Here is a 23,986-nt window from a genome sequence, read left to right on the forward strand (position 1 = left end):
TTTTCCAATACCCGTGTCCATTAAGAGTTTTTAAACTGCATCCTGTGAAAATACGTGTGTTGGATAGAAGCAGACCTATTCCTCAATAGAGAATTGGAGTAAGACTCTCAAAGGGCTGCCAGCTATATATACTCTTCCAGCGAAAAGCCTTGGATACAAAAAGGTCTTTCTTCTTTGTAATGTTCCACTCAACACTGACCCACCGTTTCTAGAAAAAAGAGGAAAGTTGTAGGTTCTAATTGTGTTTTCAAGGTTTTATGTAGTTTGTGAAATTGTCCAATTTCTGATCCAGTCATGCGCACTAAGAAATAAGCAGTATGTATTTGGAGCAGTAATTGCATCAGAGCAGCATCTGATTACTTCCATGTTTATTGGCCAGAATGTCAACATAGCTACTCATTTATACAAACTAACAGAAGTCAATTTTAATGCTGCTTCACAGCATTTGTAGTTGTCAAGCCATTAGCCAACAGTTCTAGAAAATGTTTTCATTTACCTGAGGTTTCACAAATAAGACTGTAGATTTACATACAGTACATTTTGCATATATGTATCAAAATTCTTGTTGGAGAAATAAATTACAAACAATGGTACAAAACCACTCCAAGCCAACTTTTGTTCAACAAGAACATACGTGTGTGAATTTTAGTTTTATTTTTTGCATTACTCTTACAGTAAGCAAACTATTTAGTTTATACAAAATAAACCTGGAGTTTTATATAGTTAAAAAAATCATCTTTGGCTAAACAAAGCTCTCTCTATTTTTATACATATATTTATATATATACACACATCAGATATTTTACATGACCATGTAGGAACCTGTACACATACTTACAATAGACAGAACATTAAAAAAAAGTTTCATAATTTACAAAAAAGGAATCCAAGTCAGACCCAAAACAGTCAAACCCCGCCCCCCCATCACCTGTACAGATAAGAAAGTAAATAAACACAGACAAGGAATAAACAACTTTGTAATAAAATACTGCCTGCTTTTTCAAGACAGAGAGGAAGCACTTAAGTGGAGAGAAGCTACTTCCCTCAGTGCCTTCAGTACTGTGCACGTTTTGATCACTAAGGATATGGTTAAAAGAATACTCTTAGTAGAGTCTGATTTCTCCACAAACATGAACGCTACTCTGCAAACTGACTATTCTGAGAACAGATTCAGTTAGATTTAAATCTCCAACAATTGTCACAAATGTTTGTTAAGAATAAGCATGGGTAGGTATACCAATCCCCCACTGAAATCACTAGGCGCTGCTGGCGTAGCGTGGAAGATGACACTTGATCATCAAAAGCAAACGCTGTAGAAGCAAGCACGTAAGATGGAAGACTGCCAGAACTGACATCATCGCCTACTCAAGTCATTCCTTGTAACAGTTTCCAGAGCACTGCCTAAAACGAGGACGATCCACTGTTTGGCAGCATGACAATCCGTTCCACAGGTCATGTTTACAATACTCCATAGGTGCCAGTGGCACCATCACTGACAAATTATCTGATGGTTTATTAGAATGAGATGTCTGTCCCATTAGTTGGGGAGGGAACAAAAAACCATTATGCTGAAACTGAAGAAGCGGTCATTGGATTCTGAAAAAAAGCCAGTTTAATCCAAGTTGAAAGGCAATGCACTTAGGTGGGGCTCTTAAATGAAGTCTAACTAAACTCAGCAGATGTTCTGACTGAATAAAGACTACAGCAATTCCAATCCTCAATGAAGAATAAAACCTCAAACATCAATGAATTCATAATACAAAAACCTGTGCAACTTCCAAGAATGCTTCTTAGGGGGAAGAAAAAAAACCCCAAAACCCAACTTCTTAGAAATTTGGGATAAATCAGCAATATATATGAGATATGTGTGTGTATACATGTATACACACACACACACTTTTAGTATGTACTAGTAAAACTGGAAGTAGTTATAAGAGTTCTTTAAAATAGAACATAATGAATTTCTAATGTACTAAACAACTTGTAAAGATAGATACAATTGCTGTCAAAACATGCCAAGTTGACTAGCTTTTGAAACTGCTTTTTTTTTTTACAGAAAAGTTTTTCTCCCTGTTAGTAAGTATAAAGTCATATTTTATAAAACTGTAAAGGTCTGTTTCTAAATTAATTTTAAAAAGAAAAATCACTTGTCAATTTTTATTTTTTTTTTTTTAACAAAACAGAATGTTCTTTATGTTGAAGACCTAACTTAAGTACCTTTTCCAGATGTAATTTGGAGCAGAAAAACATATTAGCCTTTTCCAAAGGAAAAAAAAAAAATTAAAAAAATTCCAATACATTTTTCATGGGAAAAAAAAACCCCAACTATTCAAAATTTACTACTAAGTCTTTTTAAATATCATCAGAACTGCAAAACGTTTTTAACTGCAAGACAGTTCTTTGTAAATGAACACTCATTGCAGCATTTCACAATATAAAATAAAGTCACAAACTGGTCACTGCATTAATGACTGGCTTCACTCTCTCACAGAGGTTGGAACTCATTTTATTTGACTTCAAAAATCGGAAAGTTAGGGGTCTAGACTAGACAATTGGCTTCGATTTTCTCCATTGTCAATGACGACAGATGGGCACCCTCAAAGAGAAATTCATTCATCTCTGTTGAACACTGGAGTCATTAAGAAATGGCTTAGATAATGTGCTTGAAGTTGAAGACAAACCCTACACTCAGTGCCAGATTCTCTCCTTGAAACCCACTATGAGCAACTGACAAAGAAGCAAGAACCACCTATTCCTTACCATCAGAATCCGATTACTAGATAAGCAGGTTTTGGAATTACTGCTATCATTGCCCTACCTTATTTTAAAAGAAAAAAGGCCTAACTTCTTAAAATATGTTTCAAGGTAACCAAGATGACGTACCTGTCATTTTCCAGGGTTATCTACCAACTGGATTCCAAAGCACTTTTACTTCTTAAAATCATAGTTCAACATCACCATATGCAGTACTTCCGACAAGTTAAGCAAGAGCCACCATTTTCACTTGACTGCACGCCCTTGTCTTTGCTTATAGAACGCATGTAACCAGCAGGAGATGTCACCCCCTTGAAATGATACTGCTCCATTTGTATGTGCACATTCTTTCCTAGCCAGTTTGTTTGTAAAGTTCCCTCTGTGTTATTCTGATAAAGCACTTCAGAGGAAACATGGACAGGGAAGTAAATAGTTAACAGTGCATCAGAGTTACCAAACTCGGTGTTCTGGCTTGGATACCTCCCACTAATCCCACCATATGAATGCAGTGGTTGTAGCCCATCGTTGCTGGTAACAGCTAAACCCTGTAACCGTGAAGCAACTTGGTGGCAAGTTTACTTGCACTTGGATTTCTTGAACAGCTTCATTAACTGCTTGAATCTTTCTGAAACCTAATGGAGGACAAAAAAAGACACATCATTAAGGCCGCACATTTCCACACCTACCAAGACAGACTGATCCGACAGCATAAAGTTTTTTAAAAAAGATCACTATTTTGTTTTTCATTTGCTTCCAGTAAATTTTAGAGGGATAATTTTAGGAGCACCGTTAACAGGTTAATTGGATGTAGGAAGTCTTCCTAGACCTTTGACATGTAAAATAGCCTCCAGGTTAATCACAGAGAGCTAGAGCCAACTACTGGTTTAACACAGGTTTCCTTACAACAAGGAGGAAAAAAATGAAGGCTTCAGGTCAATTAGACTTGAATTTTGCCAGGTATAACTGTGAGCAAGATTCAAATGTAAGGACAAAAGCTTATTTTGTACTCCACAAAAAGCACACTTTATTGGTTATTTTCTACCCTCTTGTACAACTGTTGCTTCAGGTATTTATGGCTCATCATGGAGTAATCTGCCTACTAGCGATTTCACAAAACTGGTCTGTAGATGAGAGTCAAACATCTTTTTGTTGATCATAGCTACAGCTTACATAGTGACCTCATTCAATTGTAAGTTAGTATTTCTTATCACTATACGCATATTGCTATAGCATATCTACCATCCACCAAACAGCTAACTGGGAAGAGTGGCATAAATGCACAGATAACTCTGTTTTATCCAACCATCCACCCCAACAGCTTCTAAACCCCGCAAAGACTCTGTAACCATACAACACCACATCCTAAAAGCCAAATCCCAAGCACGCAGGATTTCCTAACTTATTCAAATGGGTGTTTCTCCCTTTTTAGATTGGCAGGATAGAGATCAAGATAGCAATTCAAGACAAGTACAAAGTTATATGCAAACCTCTGAAAATGTTCTACATCAACTTGACCTCTGTCTTTTGAAGTTTCTTAATTAAAAAGTGAAAGAAAAAAGGAAAAACATTTTCATGAAAAATGTCCTTTCTGCAAAATCCTGGTATTTTTTTTCCAGCTCTAATTTTAATCCTTTTCTGATTTATTAAATGTGTGCAAAGGCTTTGGGCCTCTCCAAATTACCTTTCTTTATCTAAGTGCTGATCCAACAAGGGAAACAATCCTGTTGTCCCTGGCTTATGATTGGACACAGCAGTTTCAAGGTACCAATCAAACAGGTACTGAAGAATCCCTGGACCATAATGTCCCTATAATGTATATTTTTAAAAAGTAACAACTGGGAGAATCAAAGGTTCTTTTTTCAAGAACTTCCCAACAAAAGACATGAGGAAAAAACAACTCCAAATTAGCAGAAAATCTCCAAAGGTTTTTGTTCAACTGCAATCATAAATGTAGCAACATGATTGTTATCAAATGTAAGAATGATAACACCTACCTGATTTGGGCTTTTGTTCAGCCTAGTGGCTAAGGAAACAAAGGTTTTGCTTGATGGTCCTTTTCTCTGACATTCCAGTAGAATTTCTCGATCATCATTTCTATAGCAAAAATGCGTTTTTAAACTATTAATACATATGTATGTGTACATGCACACAAACAAAAAAATACATACAGGCATATATAAAATTCTGAGTATTTCCATACTATGGAACAGGAGTTCAAACAGCAGCAATGAACTTACAGAGGATCCTCCCCTCTACCAGCACAGAGTAACAGAGTCAGTACAAACAAGCGGTAGCGGAGATTATGCTACCCTATCAGGAAGGGCAGGATTATTACAATAGAGTTAGCCCAAACCCAAAGTCACCAAAAAGAGTTTTAAGCTTCTAAAGCAGACATTTAAACTTGAATTGAAAAGAACTCATAAATTCAACAGTGGCCAGTAGTTCTAGGCGGACTTGCCTCAGTTTGCACAGCTAGGCAGCGGCTTTCACCTAAGGCCCGCTGACGTTCAAAGATTAAACAAAGAGGTGTCTGACTTCTGTAAGCGGCCTAATAGAACAAACATACTCGGAGCACATCTACTGTTCACATGAGCATGAAGGACCAGGAGTCTATTCTTAAGCATATCACCGATTTGCTGTTTGTCTCATTAATTAATTTAGGTATATGTAAAATGTATATAGATACAGTCATTATACAGTAGCTACTATGTATCTTTGGTTGAAACATGCCATATTCCAATAAATTATATTTAATTTCCTCCATTTCAAAGAAAAATGTAATGACTAGTTATTTAAATAAACTACTTTTTTTTTAGGCATAGGTCAAAGATGCACAAAGACTGACACAGAAAACCTAGTCATATTCATAAGGAAAACTCTAATAATCTCTTCCTATCTCAGTGGTTTGCATGTTAAAAATCGTATTAGCTTTCGCAGTCTTTTTTCCATGAAGGAGGTAATTTTCTTTTAAAATGCAACCTAGAAACTTACTTTAAATCTGAACTATAGTTCAGAACTATATAGTTCAGAAAAGTCTGTCCTGAAAATTTTAGGACCCCTTTTATAAAGCGTTGATTGTATCAAGTTGTAGCAAGAACAGCAAAACCTGCTAACTATAGTTTCTTAAGGATAAGAATACACCACAATAACTTTGCACGTATCTTTGACACATACAGTTGCCTCATTTGTCACTCACATCCTACTAATGGACTGGAATATATGGGCTGAATGGTTGACTAGCACATTTCTGCAGATGGAGCAGCATAGACCCCAAAACAGAAAACTGTTTGCTCTCATGCCTTCTCTCAGCAGGGGAAATCTTCAGCTGCTCTCCTTTACTCAGTCACCAATACTGTTCCTACACCAGGCCTTGTAGGAACATCAAAGACTTCCATCCCCTACCAAGCCTGGCTGGAAATTTTGGACAGGAAAGGAAACGGCAGGGGAAACAAAAATTACAGACAGTACAATATAGTAGGTCTTGTTACCTTAGCGTATAAGCTTTACAAACAAAAGCAAAAAGTACTCTTGTTTTGGGGGATCTGGGTAAGTGATGGAATTAGTTATGACGTATGGAAACCACCTTCTTTAAGGCAAATCTGATTTAACCTACTGAAGAAATGACTAAAAATTGTTCTCTTCCAAAGGCTGCTAATAGGATTACATGAAATCAGTTCTTCTCTTAAATTTGTTTTACCCTGGACAACTGTTAGAGAAGAAGGATAAAATAGACTTTGGCACCTTTCAGTGGTACTCCAAGAGAAGGCATCAGTCTCGTAAAGCCGTCCTGCATAGATAGAAGGAGGCTCCCACTCCACTATTTACAGAAGGATGTAAAGCTACCGAGTAACTTCAGCCATCAGCTAAATATCCTTTTCTTCCCACTTTTCAGTATATCACATAGTTTAAAAAAAAAACACTAAAACAATCAAACAGATCAAATCAGAAATTACCTTGTCCAGGAAACTACTACTTCTCCCTTCTTTTTAATGATGTTTTTGGCATACAGACTAGGTGACGAGGCAGACGAAGCCAAAGGAGAAGAGTCTTTGTTCTGCTGCAACTCATTCGTCTTACTGGAACATCGTTTGGGTGCTGAATTTACCTCTTCAGGTTTCACATCACTTGTATCACCCCCTTCACCCACCGATTCAGTTTCTTTTCGTTGCCTTTTTGAGTTGGAATTCTCTCCGACAGCCTCCTTTTTCCTTTTTTTACTAGTTTTATCACCTATACTTATCTGGCATCCTACATCAGTATTCAAAGTGGGTTTTGTTTCAAGATTACATTCACCTGCTACAGTCTCATTGGAAAGCTCTTCTGTTAAGTCTATAAATGCATCAGAGCACTCTTCCAGTTCTTCCTTTTTATCACTGTTTTCCGAGTTAGCTGTAGAATTTTCCTGAGTCCTGTTATCTGCAGTGGATTCCACTGCAAGACATGAAGTTTCACTAACAATATCATCTGTTAAGTCTATGTATGACTCTACACTGCATCCAGCAGGAAAAGAAGCTTGAGATCTAACACCCATTTCATTTACGTTTTCAGATACTTTCAATTTGTGTGTCTGAGATTGCTCAGAGCCTTCATCTGGGCTTTCAGTGTCATGGCTCTCCGTGTTTGAAGATTTTCTACAGGGTCCAGGCAACGCAGTAGTTTCTTCCTTTCCAATACTATTATGCGACTCCTTTAGAGGCTGAGGTAAGGCAGGATTTTGTTCTTGTTCAGTGCTGACGTGAGGCAACTGATCCGTCTTAACCAGATCTGGTTTGACAGTTTCCTGCACAGTGGCTGCTGTGGCACTCTGACTGTCCTTTTCTTTTTCCCCACTTCTCATTTCTTCTTTTTCATTCTTGGTTGAGGATGCCCGTGCTTCCTTCACTGAAGCCATCTGATCAAATGCTGGTGAGGTAGATGGCACCGCACGCCTAATCTTTACAATAAAATGATCATTGGATTTCTCCATGATTACTGCTTGCATTGGTAGGCTGGGGCGACACTGAAAACCAGGAACAACAGGCCGACTTGTCCATGATGAAGAACAACTTGATTTACTGCTTGAGTTATCAGATTCTAAAGCCAAATGAATGTCTTGCTCAGTGGCATCCTCCTCTTCAAGAAGTGCATCTTCACTGTAATGTGCGCTGAGAACACCCTCGGGAGTTGAGCTAGAATTATTCTCAGGTTTTAGGAAGCTGAGGTGAGCATCTGATTTCAAAGGCGATGGAATAGTTAAGGAAACAGCCAAATCTTCAAGGAGGATAGAAGAAACTAATGATTTATTCTTTTGTAAACTGCATTCATCTTCTTTGCATGAAGCTGCATTTGTAGGAACTTCAAACATACAGCTTTCATCTAGTACGTCTGGATCAACAGACGTCTGAAGCCTAGATGTTAAAGAGGGAGCTCTTACAGGTGAAACAATAGGCCAGTTAATATCCTCTACTGGTCGAGATTCCAAACAAGCCTCCTTTGGAGCAATCTCTTGCACTAGTCCGGCCGTATTACCTCTGCATTTATGACTGTCTAAAAACTGTTTTTCTGGTGTCCTGAATTCCCACTCATGTCTATCAATATTGCCACCATTTTTTTCCAAGAGATCAGAACCTTGCAATAAGCTTTTGAAAATTTCACCCATTTGAGCATCACTTACAAGATTAAATGTAAGACTGGACGCTTGTTGTTCTGTGAGAAGCTCATAACTAAGATCAGACTTGTTAGCATCTCTGGATAGCTGGAATCCTTCCTTTTCATATTTTACACCCTTTAATGGAGTGAGAGTGCCTTGCAAATTATTCTCTTTAGAGAGGTGCACTTTGGTTTGGGAATTCCTCGTGTTATCAATGGAGTTAAGACATTTTGTAAAGGCAGTTTTTGGTGCATCTGTTTTATTTTTCTCATGGTGACACTTAGGTCGTTGATAATCCACAATTTGCTTTGAAAGGATATATTCTTCAGACTTCTGAGATCTGGCTTTCAGGGACTTTTTTCTAGATCTTTGCACATCATTTTTATGACTGATTTTGTGTTTTTGTTTTCCCGCTCTTTCAAACTTCCCTTCCTCACTCTCATTTCTCACATTTAGCACATCACATAGTTTTATTATAATTCTCCTTATCTTTTCAAATAAGTAATCAAGCTGTTCATCTACAAATTTCCATAACTGTTTTTTCATATCTGATACCTGTTGTTCAAAAAGACGGTCCACTATGGCATTCTTTTTAACTTGTTTAAGTTTGGACTCTATAATATCACAGATGTTCAATTTTAATGTCTCACCTAGTGTAGACATCTTGGAAAAGTTCAAGTATTTTATTAATGATGTAAAATTTATGATACCAGATTCTATAATTCTGTGAAAATGCTGAACTGGAAAGTGCACCTTGAACTTCATATAATTTTTCCTCATCTGCTTTCGTATAGCTCTTAGCATCTGCATGATTTCTTGTACATTTGAAGGTTCAACAATAACATGAACTATTTTTTCAAGACAAGCAATGCTCACGGTTTTATTTTTCTTCATATCCTTTGAAGATCTGAAAGTCTGATTTTTATGCCTCTCTCTGTTCTTCTTTGTACTTACTTTCACAGAAACAAGTTTTCCTTTATCTTCATTGCAACATACAGTTTTGCTCTTTTGATTCTGCGGACTGCTGGTCAAATTTCGTGTCTCAGGAGAAGCTTTTGATCTTAATTTTTTTGTCTTTTCAGAGCATCTTTCTGGTTTAGATTTTTCTTCATCTTCATCACTACTTATGATTTCTCCTTCTTCTATTTCATCTGAAGAGATACTCAGCCGGGACTCCATCTCTAAGTGTTCATCAGACATGCTAACTGGCTTTTGATTTTCTTTGTTTACCTCCTTTGACAAATTCTTTGAGGGACAGACGACAACTGCACTTTCAGGAACCAGATCTATAAAAAGAAAACAGTTTGCTAATCACCATGAAAAATGCAATTATAAACAGACTTTTTCAGAAAAACCTGGAAGATTCTCTTCTGTAAAGTGACCATTCAGAACTGTTTGTTTGAAACTGCCAATGACAACTCAGGAAGTTGGAGCTATAACAAGTTTGGGTGGTTTGCTTCAGCAGCTACTAGTTTAATGGGATTTTTCTGAGCTCCAAAGGGCAAATAAGACTTCAACATTTCACCAAAAACGTGACCTATGTCACAAATATATCCACTGAAAACAGAAAAATCTAGCAGTTACCGTCGGTTTTGAACTTCTTTCCATTCACTTTAACAAGTTTTCTGAACACTGTACAAGCTGAATTTTAACTTCAGCATCGTTATCGACTAACCTTTACAAACAATAGCTGGTTTTCTTTTAGCAGTTTCACAATGAAAAAAAAATAAGCAGTACAAATGACCTATTAATGTTTGCATTCAACTATCTTTTCCAGGGCTGATAAAAAGGTTCTACTTAAATCAAGTCTTTCAATAAACTAACTTACTAATCAAAAAGAGTACTAGGCACTGTACACATGATTATTTCCTGTTTCAGTTTTTGATGCATTTAAAACTACCAGCACTGTAACTAAGCACCACAACATAAAAAGCTTTTTTTCCTCAGAAATTCTGGAGAAAGCCTCCAGTTCAGGTTCCTGAATGACAGGTATAGGGACTGAGATATGTGAGAGGAAAGGCTAAAGTTCTGCCAAATGTAGTATGCCTTACTCTGTCTTACAAGTAAGTTTATTAAGTATTTTCTATTTTTGAGATATCATTAGATATGTATTTAATCATTCTTTAAAATTCAAACCAAATGTTATTTTGTTAAGAAAAATAAGCAATTACAGCAATAAGCAGCTACACAAAGCAGTATGTTACAAAAGATGAAAAGGCAAGCTCATTTCCATTGTACAAAAATTCCACTGAAGTGTGTATGTATTGATTAACGAGCTTTGCAGGTAATTTTAGGCTTGCTGGGCACTCTAGTTAATAAAACACTCTTAAGTTCACTTGCACATAGATTAGACTGCTTAATGACCTCTAACAAACACTTAATGTCATAAAAGAACAAATCTAAATTGCTCTCCGTAAAAAATGAACTTGCGATTAACAGTTTAAAGCAACATTTGAAAATGCTTATACAGATTCTACAGGAGCAAAAACCTATTCCATCACTGCCTCCCTTTTAGTTTTACAAGGATCAATACCTTCTCAAACTAATCACTTCAATATTTTGACAAACCAAAGTATAAAATGAAAGTGGCCAAATTATAGTATTAACATGTGTACCCCTGTGCTGCAGAACAGTAGAAAGGTGAGTACCGAATTTCAAGGCCAAGAGAAATCATAGCCTTCTGTCAATTTAACAGGTTCAGAACATCATTAGTCAGATCACAAGGACAACTAGGCATCTAACTTCAGACCTGAAAATCACTGCTTTGTTATTTAGTAGCAAGTTCTGGACAGGATGGATTCCTCTAATAAGTAACTATGGGAAACACTACAAAATCAGAAAAATACTTTTATTTGATGTTCATCTACTTTGATCCCAAAGCTCTTGCGTCCCCCAGATATTTCAGAGACTATAAACTGTTGTAAGACTGAAATATACACTGCTAAAGGGATTCACACTTAAGAGAGTAGCTGTCTCAAGCACAAGAGACAGAATTCCAGAGCAAACCACACTAAGATTTGCAAAAACACATAAGGATTATGCTCCAAAACATAAGAACAAGGATTTAAATGCTACTCTACCATTCCTCTTCTAGTAGGAAAATTAAACTTCCAAGAGAAATTTTTGTTAGTTGCAGCAGGACATTACAGGAAGAGTTAAATTCACACAAGTAAAAGATTTAAACTTTGGGTCACCTATTTTCTCTTCCTGTGAGTGCTGTCACGGTATTTTATCTCCCCGACATCTTATTTAGGAGTTAGCTCTTACTTCATTAATGATAAATTTTATCTCCCTGACATCTTATTTAGGAGTTAGCTCCTACTTCATTAATGATAAATCCCAATGTTGTATTTGTTCCAATTTTTTCCCCACCGACTGACTCACAATTATAAAATATATCTAAAAATTCACACTGAATTCAATTCAGATGGAGAGCACAGCCTTCTCTTAGCTGACATTCCTAGAAATTAAGTCTCAGGTACTCTCTCCAGCTTTCTCACAAATAAATAATTGAAAGAATATGATCCTAAACAAATTTTGCCTCTACAATTTCAGAGAAAAACCTAATGAGATCTACTCAGAACTAACCACAATTAAGAAACCTATATGCATTTTTCTTTAGAAGTTTGTAGATAACTCTTATTTCAACCACTCATCTGTCAGCAGTGACAAACTCCAATTTTTATAGCACTAACGTTCAATCGGCTACAATCTTGACTGCACTGTTAAGCAGTTCCCCTATAAACAAAAAAGACCACTATAGCTTACATCGCTAAAGAAGAAACAATTTATATTTTTGAGAAAGCAGTTAAAGTCATTTCTGCTTTCCACGAATGAATCTTCTAAGCCTTTATGTAGAAAAGAAATTAGAATACACATATACAAATACCTTTGTTATAACTCTTCACAAGACCTTTGCAGGGACTTTCCATCTTAAGTGCTTTAGCCAAAGGGCGCATTGGACTGTTCAGTGGGCTGATTGCCTTTGGAATGTACCTCAAGTGATTGAGATCAATGCTCAGTATTGAGCTGTCATCATCGACAGGAACTGGGTTAGTTTCTCTCTCTTTAATTTTAGGATACATCTCACCACTAAGAGAAGATGCTGCAGTACTGATTTCAGTTAGATCCGGCTCCAGATCACAAGCATTCTGGTCAACTAATGGTTCGTCCTTATCACTTGACATAGTTCTGTCAGGTGACTGAGATGTACTCATATTAATTTCACAGATACCCTTTTCCTCAATGGGACACTCAACATTTTCTGCAGCCAAGTGATCATCGTCCTTCACTACTTCCATTAAAGAGTCTGGTTTTATTTTGCTAATATCATCTGCGACATCACAGGACTCCAGGTCACCAGAACTTTTGGCTTCCAAGCCATCTAAGACAAGGTTTTGAGAGCCACGTTGGTCTGCTGAGCTTTCTATGTCAGCAGCTAGACATATTTTATCTTCGTCTTTCTTCTCTGCTGCTGACTCTGAAAGGGCTCCCATACTTTCGCTGGCAGGTTCGGATTGTGCCACTTCTGCTGCTGGTACATTATCATCCTGCATCACACCCACTGTCACAGATAAGTTTTCACACTCTGCCACACTCCCTGCCACCTCCAGGGGCAAAGGTTCAGGGTGATTCAGATCCATCACTGCCACTGCTGTTGCTGAGGCTTCCGATTCAACCAGATCACAAGCCTCTGCTGCCGCTGACGTTTCAGCCTGCATCTCGTCAGGAACCAGTACCTCTGCTGCTCCTGGCAAGGCTTGGGGCTGTACCTGACCCACTTCTGCTTCTGGTAAGGTTTCTGAGCTCAGTTCATCAGTTGCCACTGCTGGCAATGCTTCAGACTGTGCTGGATCTGCTGCTGCTACTTTCAAGGCTTCATTTTCAGAATTGACAGGAATAGGTAGTGCTGGTTCCACATCGCTTTGAGCCACACTGTCCAGAACTTGTAACGTTGAGTTAGCTTGCTCTGCGGGACCACAGTTAACAGGGTGGGCAGAATCTAACAGTTCTGCCTGCAGCGTGAGCTCTGTACTTCCCTCATCAGTGACCTTTTGGGAAGGTGTTTTAAGTCCATCTGTTGGAGAGAGACATTGCTTCTTAGCAGGAGAAAGAGTTAAATTTAACTTTTCCATAAAGCTAAGTTTTAAGTCTTTGCTTTTTGTCCCAGTGTGATCATCTTTAGTTCTGGGGATTTTATGGTCTTTTAAGCTATCTGCTACTCTGTACGTTTCTTCTAGCTTATAGGACTTGTTTCTCTCACTTTTTGTAATATCTGTACCTTTCTTGGATTCTTTTCCAGATTGGTGAGGAATCTCTTTTGCAACTTTTCTTTCATTTCTGAAATGTCTATTTTCATCCTGATTCTCTCTTTCTCTTTTCCTTTTTTCTTCAGTTCTGTGTCTTTCTGATTTGGAATGTGCTGTTTCCCATTCATATCTACTACTATTTTCCTTCAAGCGCGCGTATTTATGCTCTCTGCTGTTGGAATTAGAAGGTGAAGTCCTTCCTTCTCGAGAAGTATGATCATTTGTTCCCCTGTCTCTCTTGCAGTCAATGTCTCTTCCTTTTCTAGACTCTTCCACACGACATTTACGTGATTCATGAAGACTCTTTGAATGTTCATTCTTTGAGTGTGGACTACTCCCTCTACCAGACCTCCTTGGTTGCTCTTGTAGCTTTTCATTTGGTTTATTTTTTTGGCCAGTGTTTTTTTCATCTTTATCATGTGTTTTAATGTCTTTTTTTAATAAATTTTGTGATCTATCATCAGCATACAATTCACCTCTTGTTTGAAATCTGTCTTTACTGGTAGTTTGTTTCTCCCAGGAAGAAACACCCCTTTCTACCCTTCTTTCTACACTTGGACTGCATTTGAGTTTTACGCTCTGACTTTTTTGTTGCAACTCATTTTTACTAGCCTTCTCTGAAAGGGTTTTCAGCTTTTGCGGAGGTTCTGAGTTCCCCTCTTCACTATCACCAGTATTACAGTTACCATTGTTTCCGGTGCTCTGATGCATTTCTCTTTTGTATTTGTTGATGTTTCCCCTACTATACTGTTCATTACTTTTCATTTCTTTTCTTTCCTTTCTGTTATCCTTGTTGGAACTATGGTCATAGTTCGGTAGACATGTATGAGTACCATCATTGCAGAGCTCTTCGGGAGGGTATCTCAGTAAATATGGAGTGTTTCTTTTTTCGGAGCTAGACTTCCCGTTGTCCGTATTATGAGATGAGTAACTGTGGTATGTATCTTTTGAACAGTCATTTTTCATTCTATGCTCCATCTTTATACTGTCACCTAAATCAGAAGGTCTGAATTTGGAATCTTTTGTTTTACACATCTCAGAGCACCTTCCATTAGTTGATCCTGGAAGGTATGTTCTGGTGAAGCTACTTCGATGACTGGGAAATTCTGATAGCCTGTTTATAAAAAGAAAAAAAGTTATGTTAGTGTTGAAATTTATTTAAACATAACTAAAGCTGAATTGCGATGAATTCATATCTCTCTAAAAATTTTTCATAGTTTCCTTCAGCTTCAAGTTGAAAAAATGTGGGATAAAAATAGAAGTTAAATAATTTCCATTAGCACACATTAAAAGAATATAATTTGTACACATATTTTCCAAATGAACTTAATCTAAAGAAAAAGCAAGATCTGTGGAAAAATACTGTACTGGGTCTAATTAACAATTTCAGTAATTCAAATTAGTTTTTCATTGTCCAGCAATAAAGAGAGCCTTCCCTTAGGAGAAAAAAAAAAAAAAGTTGTTCTTTACAGCATTAGCAATTTAAAAAAATAATAATAAAAAAATCAATTCAATAGTTCACTATTTGATAAACAGGCAACCAAAAGAATAGGTATAAAGTGACTGTGCTTACTCTATGCAATAAGCAAATAAGCTACCACATTTGGAACTTGCTGCAAGCTACAGAAAACAAGTAGTAAATTACAATAATCAAGCCTTATCAAGGCCATATGTTATTGCTGCAAAGTTATCATAATAAAAAGAAAAAAATTAAGTTAAAAAGGGCACATGTAGCCTGTATGGCCTGAAATCTTACTCATTACTGATAGAATGAGTAAAAAAGTTACCTCACCAGAAAAAAACCCGAACCAAAACAAACCAACAAAAAACCCCAGACACTCTTCTGCCATATTCAACCAAACATGCCATTGCCTGTAACCATGTCATTTTAATGACAACCTTCTTAAATACTCTCCACTATCTCAGAAGAATGATTGTGTCTAACCGATGCACAAGTAAACAGAAGTAAAAGTCATACCAACAAATGATGGCAGCAAACCACCAAATGTATGGCTCCTTTTTAGAGGGTCAAGGATGAAGGGGCTGCTACACACAGACATTTGGTTTTGGCCTGAAATTCTATGTTGATTCAGTGTCCAGCTGTAAGGAATCAGTTCAAGTGTAAAGTAATTCTGTATTTATGTCCAATACAAAATGGGGTTGGTTTTGCTTTGTAAAACTGAACATTTCCTATGGGCCAATACAGTAAATTTAAATATGTAATGATCAGCTTACACAACTGGCTGTACTCCAGAAATGTGACCTTGTGATGTGAACTGAACGTTGAACTAAAACAATGCTGCAGTTGTTGTAATACAAAATCCTTTCCTGTATTTCTGTTTAATTTTAACTATACTGACAAGTTTTCGCTGTGCTTTAGGCTGGCTATTAAATCTGCATATGTGTGTGATGAATGTAATTGTATCCAAGTGGGAGTTTTGGGTTTTTTAGTTTGTTTTGATTTTTTTTTTCCTGAGATAAGCACTAACAATTTCCCTCAAAGATATTATCTTTGAAGCAGTCTTTACAGATAGGTAGATTGCTTAAGACGAGATAATTTATTATAGGCCATGCAGCAGACAAGGCATGCTTCTAAGACCTCAAAGTGCCACTTTCCCCACAATTTTCCATGGTGGATGCCTCCAAAATACCTAGATCAAATACCTTGTTCATAAATTTTCATCACCATCAGAAGGTATTGCAATGGAGTTTGTAAACTCTTTAATGAGGGCGAGTATTCAAAACAAGAAAATATTTTTCAAACAATTTTATTTAAAACCCAGACTACTACACTCAAAGGTGTGAAAATCACAGCTATCGTGTCAAAGCCAATCAACTGAAAGAGTTACACATGTTAAAACCTCTTGACCTCCATCAGATCATATCTGGTAATTTTCAGTATTTAGGAAAAAAAAAATAAATCACATAGTTAATATGCATATAGCCTCTAGCACAGCAACGTCAAATGAACCTTCTTCTTTATGACACTTTTTGGTGCAAGAAAATATCAAATGGTCAAACTGAAACACAAACAAACTAACGATGTGGCTGATGTCACACAAGTGACAAGCAGGTGACCCTGTGATAAGCTAGGGGTCCTGAATCTTGGACCCCTGCTCTGGCTTCAAGCGGTTCAGAAACCTTAAACTCGGCTACTCTCCCATGCACACTTTAATATTTTCAACCCCTTGCAGTAAGATTAGTAATGCACAGAAATTACCAAGAATTCTCTAGCTGCTATCCCCCACCATTGGAAACAGGGCTTTCGTACCTTGCCATGAAAACATTATATAGTCTCTTTACTTATTTTCATCTGTTGTCTGCAAAGTTCCATGGAATTCATGTCTGAGACCATAAAATAGACTAGTTCTGAAGCTGAACCGTGTAAGATAGTATCTGCTTTGAAACATGCAAGATGGTTAGATAACCCACCAGGAATGGGTGATTAAACAAAACAAATGAAAAAAGAATTCAGGCAAATGGTCACCCTTTGGATTCCTCGTTTTCTTAATTAGAAACCAAAGACCTCATCAAGCAAAGAAGATACATACCTATTTCTTCTGATTGTACCAGTACTAAACCACACAAACAATTATTTACTAAGTAATGATTTTCTTCATTAGTTTTACTTAATACACACACACAAGTTTCTTACAAGTATATAAACATGATCAGACAAAAAGCATGTTTTCAGTTCCACTATCTAGTTGTACCTTTGATGGAGATTACTGATTTCTTCATCCTTACGGTTAATTTCCACTCTTGCTGTTTTGATAAGTGCTGAAATATTCTTTTTGAGAGCTTGGTTTTCATTCTGTAGAATGACATTCTATTTTAAATATATACAAAAAAGAGAGCAGGGCGGCGGGGAGAGAGAGGGAAAAAAAAGAGAATTAACTTGGGTATCCAAACACGTAATGAAAAACAGTGCAAGACAACCATTAGAAAAAGTCCCATCATATGCAAACTGACAGTAGAACATACAGAAACCGTTTTGGAGAAGTCAGAATTATTGAGATCCAAAGGAACTTTTTAAAAAAAATAAAAAAATCACTCATGTTTATGCTCCTGTTTGTGTTCCTGATAATTATCAAAGATGTTTTAAACATACAATTTATTAAAACTGAATATGCCATAAACCAAGTAACCATAGAGCTAAAAAATTATAATCTGCCCCTTTGCTTCATTCTTTTTCTCAATTTATTGCTTTCCTGGTCACTGTGTCAAATGAGAGATGTAACTTTTAAGCACTTTCAGAGAAACAGGGTAATTGTGTTTCTTTCAAGGTATCAGAACTTTGGGTGCTGTATCATTCTAACATTTCTAGATGTGATGTTCTAGAACCCTATCTGTCAATCCTGGAGATAGCCCCTTCTCTTAATAATTGTCCTCAGCAAAGCCTGCTCAGTAAGGCAGACAAGTTTTGCAGAAAACAATACAGAAGTGTCACAGGGCGGAAGCTGCTTACCGTTTCAAAGCATAGAACCTTTGGGACTTATTTGTAATACACAGTAGAGCATGTCACAGAATTGCCCAAGATAAACAAACTATATAGAATGGCACAGCATGGGGATACTAGCTCAAGCTGAGAAGCGGTTCAGCCTTATCAAAATGGCACTATGCTCAAAGCAACGCAGACATCCTCTTCCAGTTCTTAATGACAGCTCAGATACCTTTGCAACACTCTCCCTAGTGCGATAAAGACCTATTTTTTAAAAAACGAGAGGACTGGATACCTTTCTGATAACTATTCAATTAGAAAATAAGCATGTCAAATAAGGAGATAGAAGACAGCTTTTAAGCAACTAAAGTATTACTGCACGCAACATCATGAAACAAGTGAATTTACCTACTGATTCTGTCAGTAGGCTATCCTAGCAACTATCCTAGGCAGAACAAGCTCCTAGCACCTACAGAGGTGCTTTACAAACCATCCACGTGATGGATTAATTCTGGAAAGCATATGAAATTAACTCTCTCTCAAAGCAATATTCAGTTTGCTTTACATAAATCTTGACAATGTTGCCCTTTGAACTACAGTACCTGTGCCTGTATTTCCTTAAATTTCTTCATCAACTCTTTAATTTGCTGCTGACATTTTCCATATTCTGCCTGCAACTGTCAAAGAGAGAATTCACAGCACAGAAGTGGACTTAATTACACAGAAAAGTTACTCCACCAGATTTATAGTTAGTTAACACAGTAATGTATATTACAAAGCTGTTTTTTTACAAAAGTAACAGTTTAAAGCCATATTAAAACAAAAAGCTTCAATATTGTCCAACAGGTATACAAGTCTCTAAAACATCACAAACACTTAGATAAGAGGAAATCTACGTGCGCTTGCCCAACAGTAATAGGCTAGAGAGTAACAGGAAGCCATATTATTGTGAAATTAAAGACACAATTATCGAGGAGCAGGAGTTCTCAGAGCCCTACAGATGGGGACTTGTTTGTTAGATTTTATATAATACAAAATAGTTAAGGAAAAACACAACAAAAAGTTACTACAAACAAACCTGGACTGCAAAAATAGACTGCAAAGGACATGCTCCTGTTGAGATCACAAAATTAAATAAAATACATCTGGCACGAGCCCTTCTTTAGAAATAGATGGTGACAGAACTTTCACAGAAGAATGGACAACTTCCCTATTGCCATACTTAACAGTCAACTGCTTTCAAACTTTCAAAGTGACATTTTCATCACTTAGTAGACTCCTGGAGGTTTTGCTCCTGCTTCTTCTATAGTGCATTATATCTGTGGATGTCTGTCCCTTTTACTTCAAAGCTCAAGTTAGTTAAGATATGTCTTATGGATCAGGACAGGTGATGCTACATGAGTAAGTGTTCTGCTGATTTGCTAGAAGCAGTTATCTATTGCATGATTGTCTTCAGTCTCAAGGACAAAATTTAATGACACATAAGATTAATCCATGACCTATCTGCTTTAGTCTGGTAAAATTTGTTGGGAGAAATGTCATGACTAGCTTTGTATCAGATGCCTGAACAGATATTTAACTAGAAGGAAATTACGGTACATTTTCCCATAATGTAGCTGATACATGAACAGCATGCAAAGGACGTTAAATGAGAACAGACCATGTCACAGAGTGAGAGATTCACTTATTCTGATAAACTTGTTGACATAAGTTTATTAGCACTCTCTTGTTTTTATTTATTTAAAAAGTTTCCCTATTTTTCCAATAATGTGAGCATACCGACAACATTTTTTGCACTTTACACAAGAAAATTTGGAACAAAAAACCTCCAAAACACCAAAATTATTTTTGTCACATTAATACACACCTCGTTGTAGGATGCTTCTTTTGCAGTCCCTTCTTCAATTAATATCTCATCAATATCTCATCATAAATTTAAGCTGTTTCCAGCTGGTGTAGAATTTGGAGCGGAATTGTCTGTAGAAAGAAAATCAATTACATAAAGAAAAAGGTATTTTTCTAGCCAGGTTGCATTGTGTCACTGAGGAAAACACATGACCTTATCTGGAGAAATTCCTATCCTGAATTTCAACATTTATGTTAGTTTTATTGGAAATACTTGATCCAATTTACATCGACATAAAAGGTAACGATGAAAATTGAAGTTCAACTGAAAACATTGTGTTAGAAAAATTAAGAGATATACAGGACACCTAACAACAAAGATGGGTGCATTTTATGACTGTCTAATAAGTTTTTTTACGTCAAAGGAGAGCTAACTCACAGTAAATCTACCTAATTTACAAAGCAGGAAGGGCTATACCTTAGCAGTGATCTGAAGTTCTGCAATTCCAGAGCCAATAAATAGCAGAAAGCTAGAATAAATATGTGCATCCTACAATTCATTCAGCTTTTGGCCAGACTTCACCTTGGAAACATTTGCAGTTGAAAAAAAAATTACTGAGAAAAAGAATGCTCAGATGCCAATGACATACACATTCACAAACACCGATCAGTTGATCAGAATCAAATGGAGTTACTGCAGAGTTGGTATGAGGTTGAATACCATGATTCTTGTGTTGAATAAATGTTCTCTGCTGCTTTATATTCCCTCATAAATGTGAAATCCCTAGCTTTAGTTCCAAAGAAATGAAAGAAAAAAAACCCAAACAAATCAAAAACCAACCCAACACCCAAACACCCCAATTATTTAGATAATGGTGCTTTTTCCTCAAATCAACCTGTGTGCTCTGTTCACCAAATACGCATTACTGACAGGACCTGACTTATGACACCTCTGAAATACAGATTCATTTGCAGACAAATAAATGAAGTTAGCTATCAAAGCTGCGCTTCAATCCTTTGGACAATACCATAATGCAAAGAGTATTATTAACACAATGCAAGATGACATGCAAATAACATCTTATCTGTACAGAGCAAAAATCTCACCAATCATCTTTTCAGATTTAAAAAAAAAATCCCTCAGAACTAGACTACATAAAATGTTTGCATTGCGTTAAGTTATTCCTCCTTGCATCTTTTACGTTTACTAAACAATGCATCTCAGTTTGTGAAATACAGACTTAGCGAATACTCTTATATGCTGTAACAAACACAAAATGGAAAGCAAGAAAAAGATGTATAGATGCTTTATGTCTGTAGGATATAGTACAGTCCTTCCATAAAAATTCAATGGCCTTACAGTAGTAAGATCAGTAGAGAAACACTTGTTCAAATACTAGAAACAGCATTTCATTAAACGGTACACTAAGACTCCTAAAAAAGAACACTTACTGGGTCCATTTCTTTCTTACCTTCAAAGAAGTTAAAAGAGGAAATCAATTTACATTAGCATGTGAAATTACCGAGAAAGTACCAAAAGGTTAAAAGGATCTACTGAATGTACTGTATCACACAGAAAGTACGTTTTAGAGCTCTCACTAGGGATTTAGTGATCAGTGACTATTGGTTCTGGTCCTAAAGCTATTTAAAAACCACAAAACAAAGGTGCTTTTTCCAAGGTAAAATGTCCTATATCAAGATGCAGATAGAATAGCTATGGTTTCTCTGCGTCTCTTTATATGCCCAAGTCTCTTAAAATAGCCACACTCACAGGAAAACTATCCTATAATCATTCAACCAATAGATTTAAGAATTCTCTGCTGTATTTATACAGAGTGTAACATATATGTCTTGAATTTAAACAAGTAGCTCACCAAAGCATATGTTACACCAGCTAAATGTAAACTTAAAGCTAACTGTTGTTTTACTTGAAACCAGCCTAAGAAGCCCAGAGACCCTATAATGCTCCAAGCCAAGCAGCGGGATACAATCAACCTACCAGGAACTGTCAAACCATTGTCCAAGCCATCATAAATATCCACTGAGCTCTCATCACCTTCCTTGAAGGGGGAAGCTTCAGCTAAAGCAAAAAAAAAAAAAAAAGGGCCAAAGTAAACATTCAGTAAACTCCAACCTCTAACTTTCCCATAAAATCAGTGTAGCTGTCATCCTAGACCAGTAGAGAGTAGTAAAAGTAGTAGAGCACAGACTTGTAAGAGACAGGGGAATTTTACCCAGCAAGCTACTGCTACTGTGGAGAAAAGATCTTTAGTCACCAGGGAGCAAAGACAGTCTTGTGAGATCAATTCCTAAATACTACGAGAACTGTGCATGAAGCAAATTATATGGCTTTAAGTACAAATAAAATTTAAAATTATAAACTAAGTCAACTTGATCTGAATTTGAAACTGTTTTCTAGAATACACTGAATACAAAAGTTATACAACTTGGAAACAAAAGCAAAAGAATTACGATGATTAAACCACCATGGTTAAAAGAAACATTTCTCGCTAGACAGAAAGTATTGTAACAGTCTGTATCATAATTCAAAGAATTTGTTTTAGTATTGCCACCTATTCACACACTAACTGGTTCTGTAAAAGTATTTTAATCTCAATCTCCTCAGTCTCTCTTCATGTCTTTTTCCAATGCCTCTTATTACCTTCATCTCCTCTAGGTGAATCTCTCCAGCTCTGCAACAAATATTATTGCTATAAAGAAAAATATCGATATCCGCAGTCTTTCTGAGGCTGGGAATCTCACAAATATACGTCAGATCAATCAACTGTGGAGCTGGAAATAATGTTAGAGTACCCCGATTGCTGGTACTACACCAGATGATAGCGCATTTGCTCTTACAAATAGCAGACAAAGGAAGAATCCACCTAACCGTCCAAATACACGCTTCATTAAGATACAGCGAAGGTTAAATTATACACCGTAAAACACGGAAAGAGACCAGTTCCAGGCATCCCCTCAAAACATACCTGAAATCCGAAGTACACAGTTATGGTTTAAAATCCAAACTTACTAATGGGATATGGCTTACAATGATACTGTACCACAGCCATTTAATTACAGTTGAAGCTCATCAGTGTTTGTCCCAATTTAAGTTGTTTCCATTTTGTTTTCTAAGTTATTTTTGGAGCTATTTATCTTCATAAGACCACTTGTGTTATTTCACTGCAAAACGAAAGTAATGTATAACACATCTTACCACCGTAGCGGATATCAAACAGTCCCAGTCCATCCTCATCTGTTGCCATGATACAAACTCCCTACGGCTTCCCCATCTATGAGTAAAACATCAGAGGAAAGACAACAGATTAACTGACAATTTCAGAACACTGTAAAACAGAAGCATCTTGCACCTGAGCTACCTGTGGCCCTTGCTCTTCAACAAAATCCAACACTAGAATGAGAAAACCCTGACATCAAGATAACAAACGTAGAGCTCTATCGAGAAAAGTAAGAAGTTATCTGTCCTGTAAATAAGCATTCTGAAGAAGATCTTCAGCTGTAACTTTTATTTGTACAAATAAAATAAAGATCCTATAAAGAAATTTTGGTACGAAAACAAGCACTGCATTCTATGAACAGGTTACCTGAATGTGTATCTTAACCAGTTAAAATAATCTGATCTGATAACTCTGATTTCTTCTCTGCTGACCATTTAAGAGCAAGTTTCCCCTGTCTGACCCCACCAGCCAAACCAATAATGCCAGGTAGCAGGCAAGAAACCTTTTGCCTGCCACGGCATACAGCAATGCTCGCCCACAGGATGCACAGCATCCGCCACAACAGCTATTGCAGAATGACTTTACAAACACACACGCTTGTGGCACTGACACACAAGCACCTCTGAAGCCAGAGCAGCAGCCTGCAACACCAAGGCACCCGCCGCGTGGAAAAGAAGAGCACAGGAAAAAGCTCGGGCGTCGCGGCAAGCAGAGGCACGGACTAGGGCCGAGCAGCAGCCCGCCAGTGCAGCGGCAGCGGGCCCCTGCA

General features: G+C 37.0%; 1 protein-coding gene across 1 annotated transcript; it reads right to left on the reverse strand.

Annotated features, from left to right (window-relative positions):
* Positions 1-2,138: 2,138 nt before the first annotated feature.
* Positions 2,139-23,271, reverse strand: CASP8AP2 (caspase 8 associated protein 2). Its single transcript, XM_009281933.2, has 9 exons — positions 23,196-23,271; positions 21,978-22,058; positions 20,001-20,110; positions 18,736-18,810; positions 17,406-17,521; positions 12,273-14,806; positions 6,708-9,669; positions 4,749-4,848; positions 2,139-3,386 (listed from the first exon to the last, which is right to left on the reverse strand). Exons 4-9 carry the CDS (start codon positions 18,763-18,765, stop codon positions 3,330-3,332), a joined length of 5,799 nt encoding a protein of 1,932 aa, XP_009280208.2. The 5' UTR covers positions 18,766-18,810; positions 20,001-20,110; positions 21,978-22,058; positions 23,196-23,271; the 3' UTR covers positions 2,139-3,329.
* Positions 23,272-23,986: the final 715 nt, after the last annotated feature.

This window comes from Aptenodytes forsteri, unplaced genomic scaffold (assembly GCF_000699145.1).
Source record: "Aptenodytes forsteri isolate BGI_AS27 unplaced genomic scaffold, ASM69914v1 Scaffold20, whole genome shotgun sequence".
In the NCBI taxonomy this organism is placed as follows: Eukaryota; Metazoa; Chordata; class Aves; order Sphenisciformes; family Spheniscidae; genus Aptenodytes; species Aptenodytes forsteri.

Coding starts and splice junctions, on each gene's coding strand:
- CASP8AP2 (XM_009281933.2), bottom strand. CDS start 18,765: ATGAAGAAATTTAAGGAAATACAGGCACAG. Junction 17,522..18,735: donor TTAAGGAAATACAGGCACAG/GTACTGTAGTTC, acceptor TATTTAAAATAG/AATGTCATTCTACAGAATGA. Junction 4,849..6,707: donor GTAGTAGTTTCCTGGACAAG/GTAATTTCTGAT, acceptor TTTTTGCTATAG/AAATGATGATCGAGAAATTC.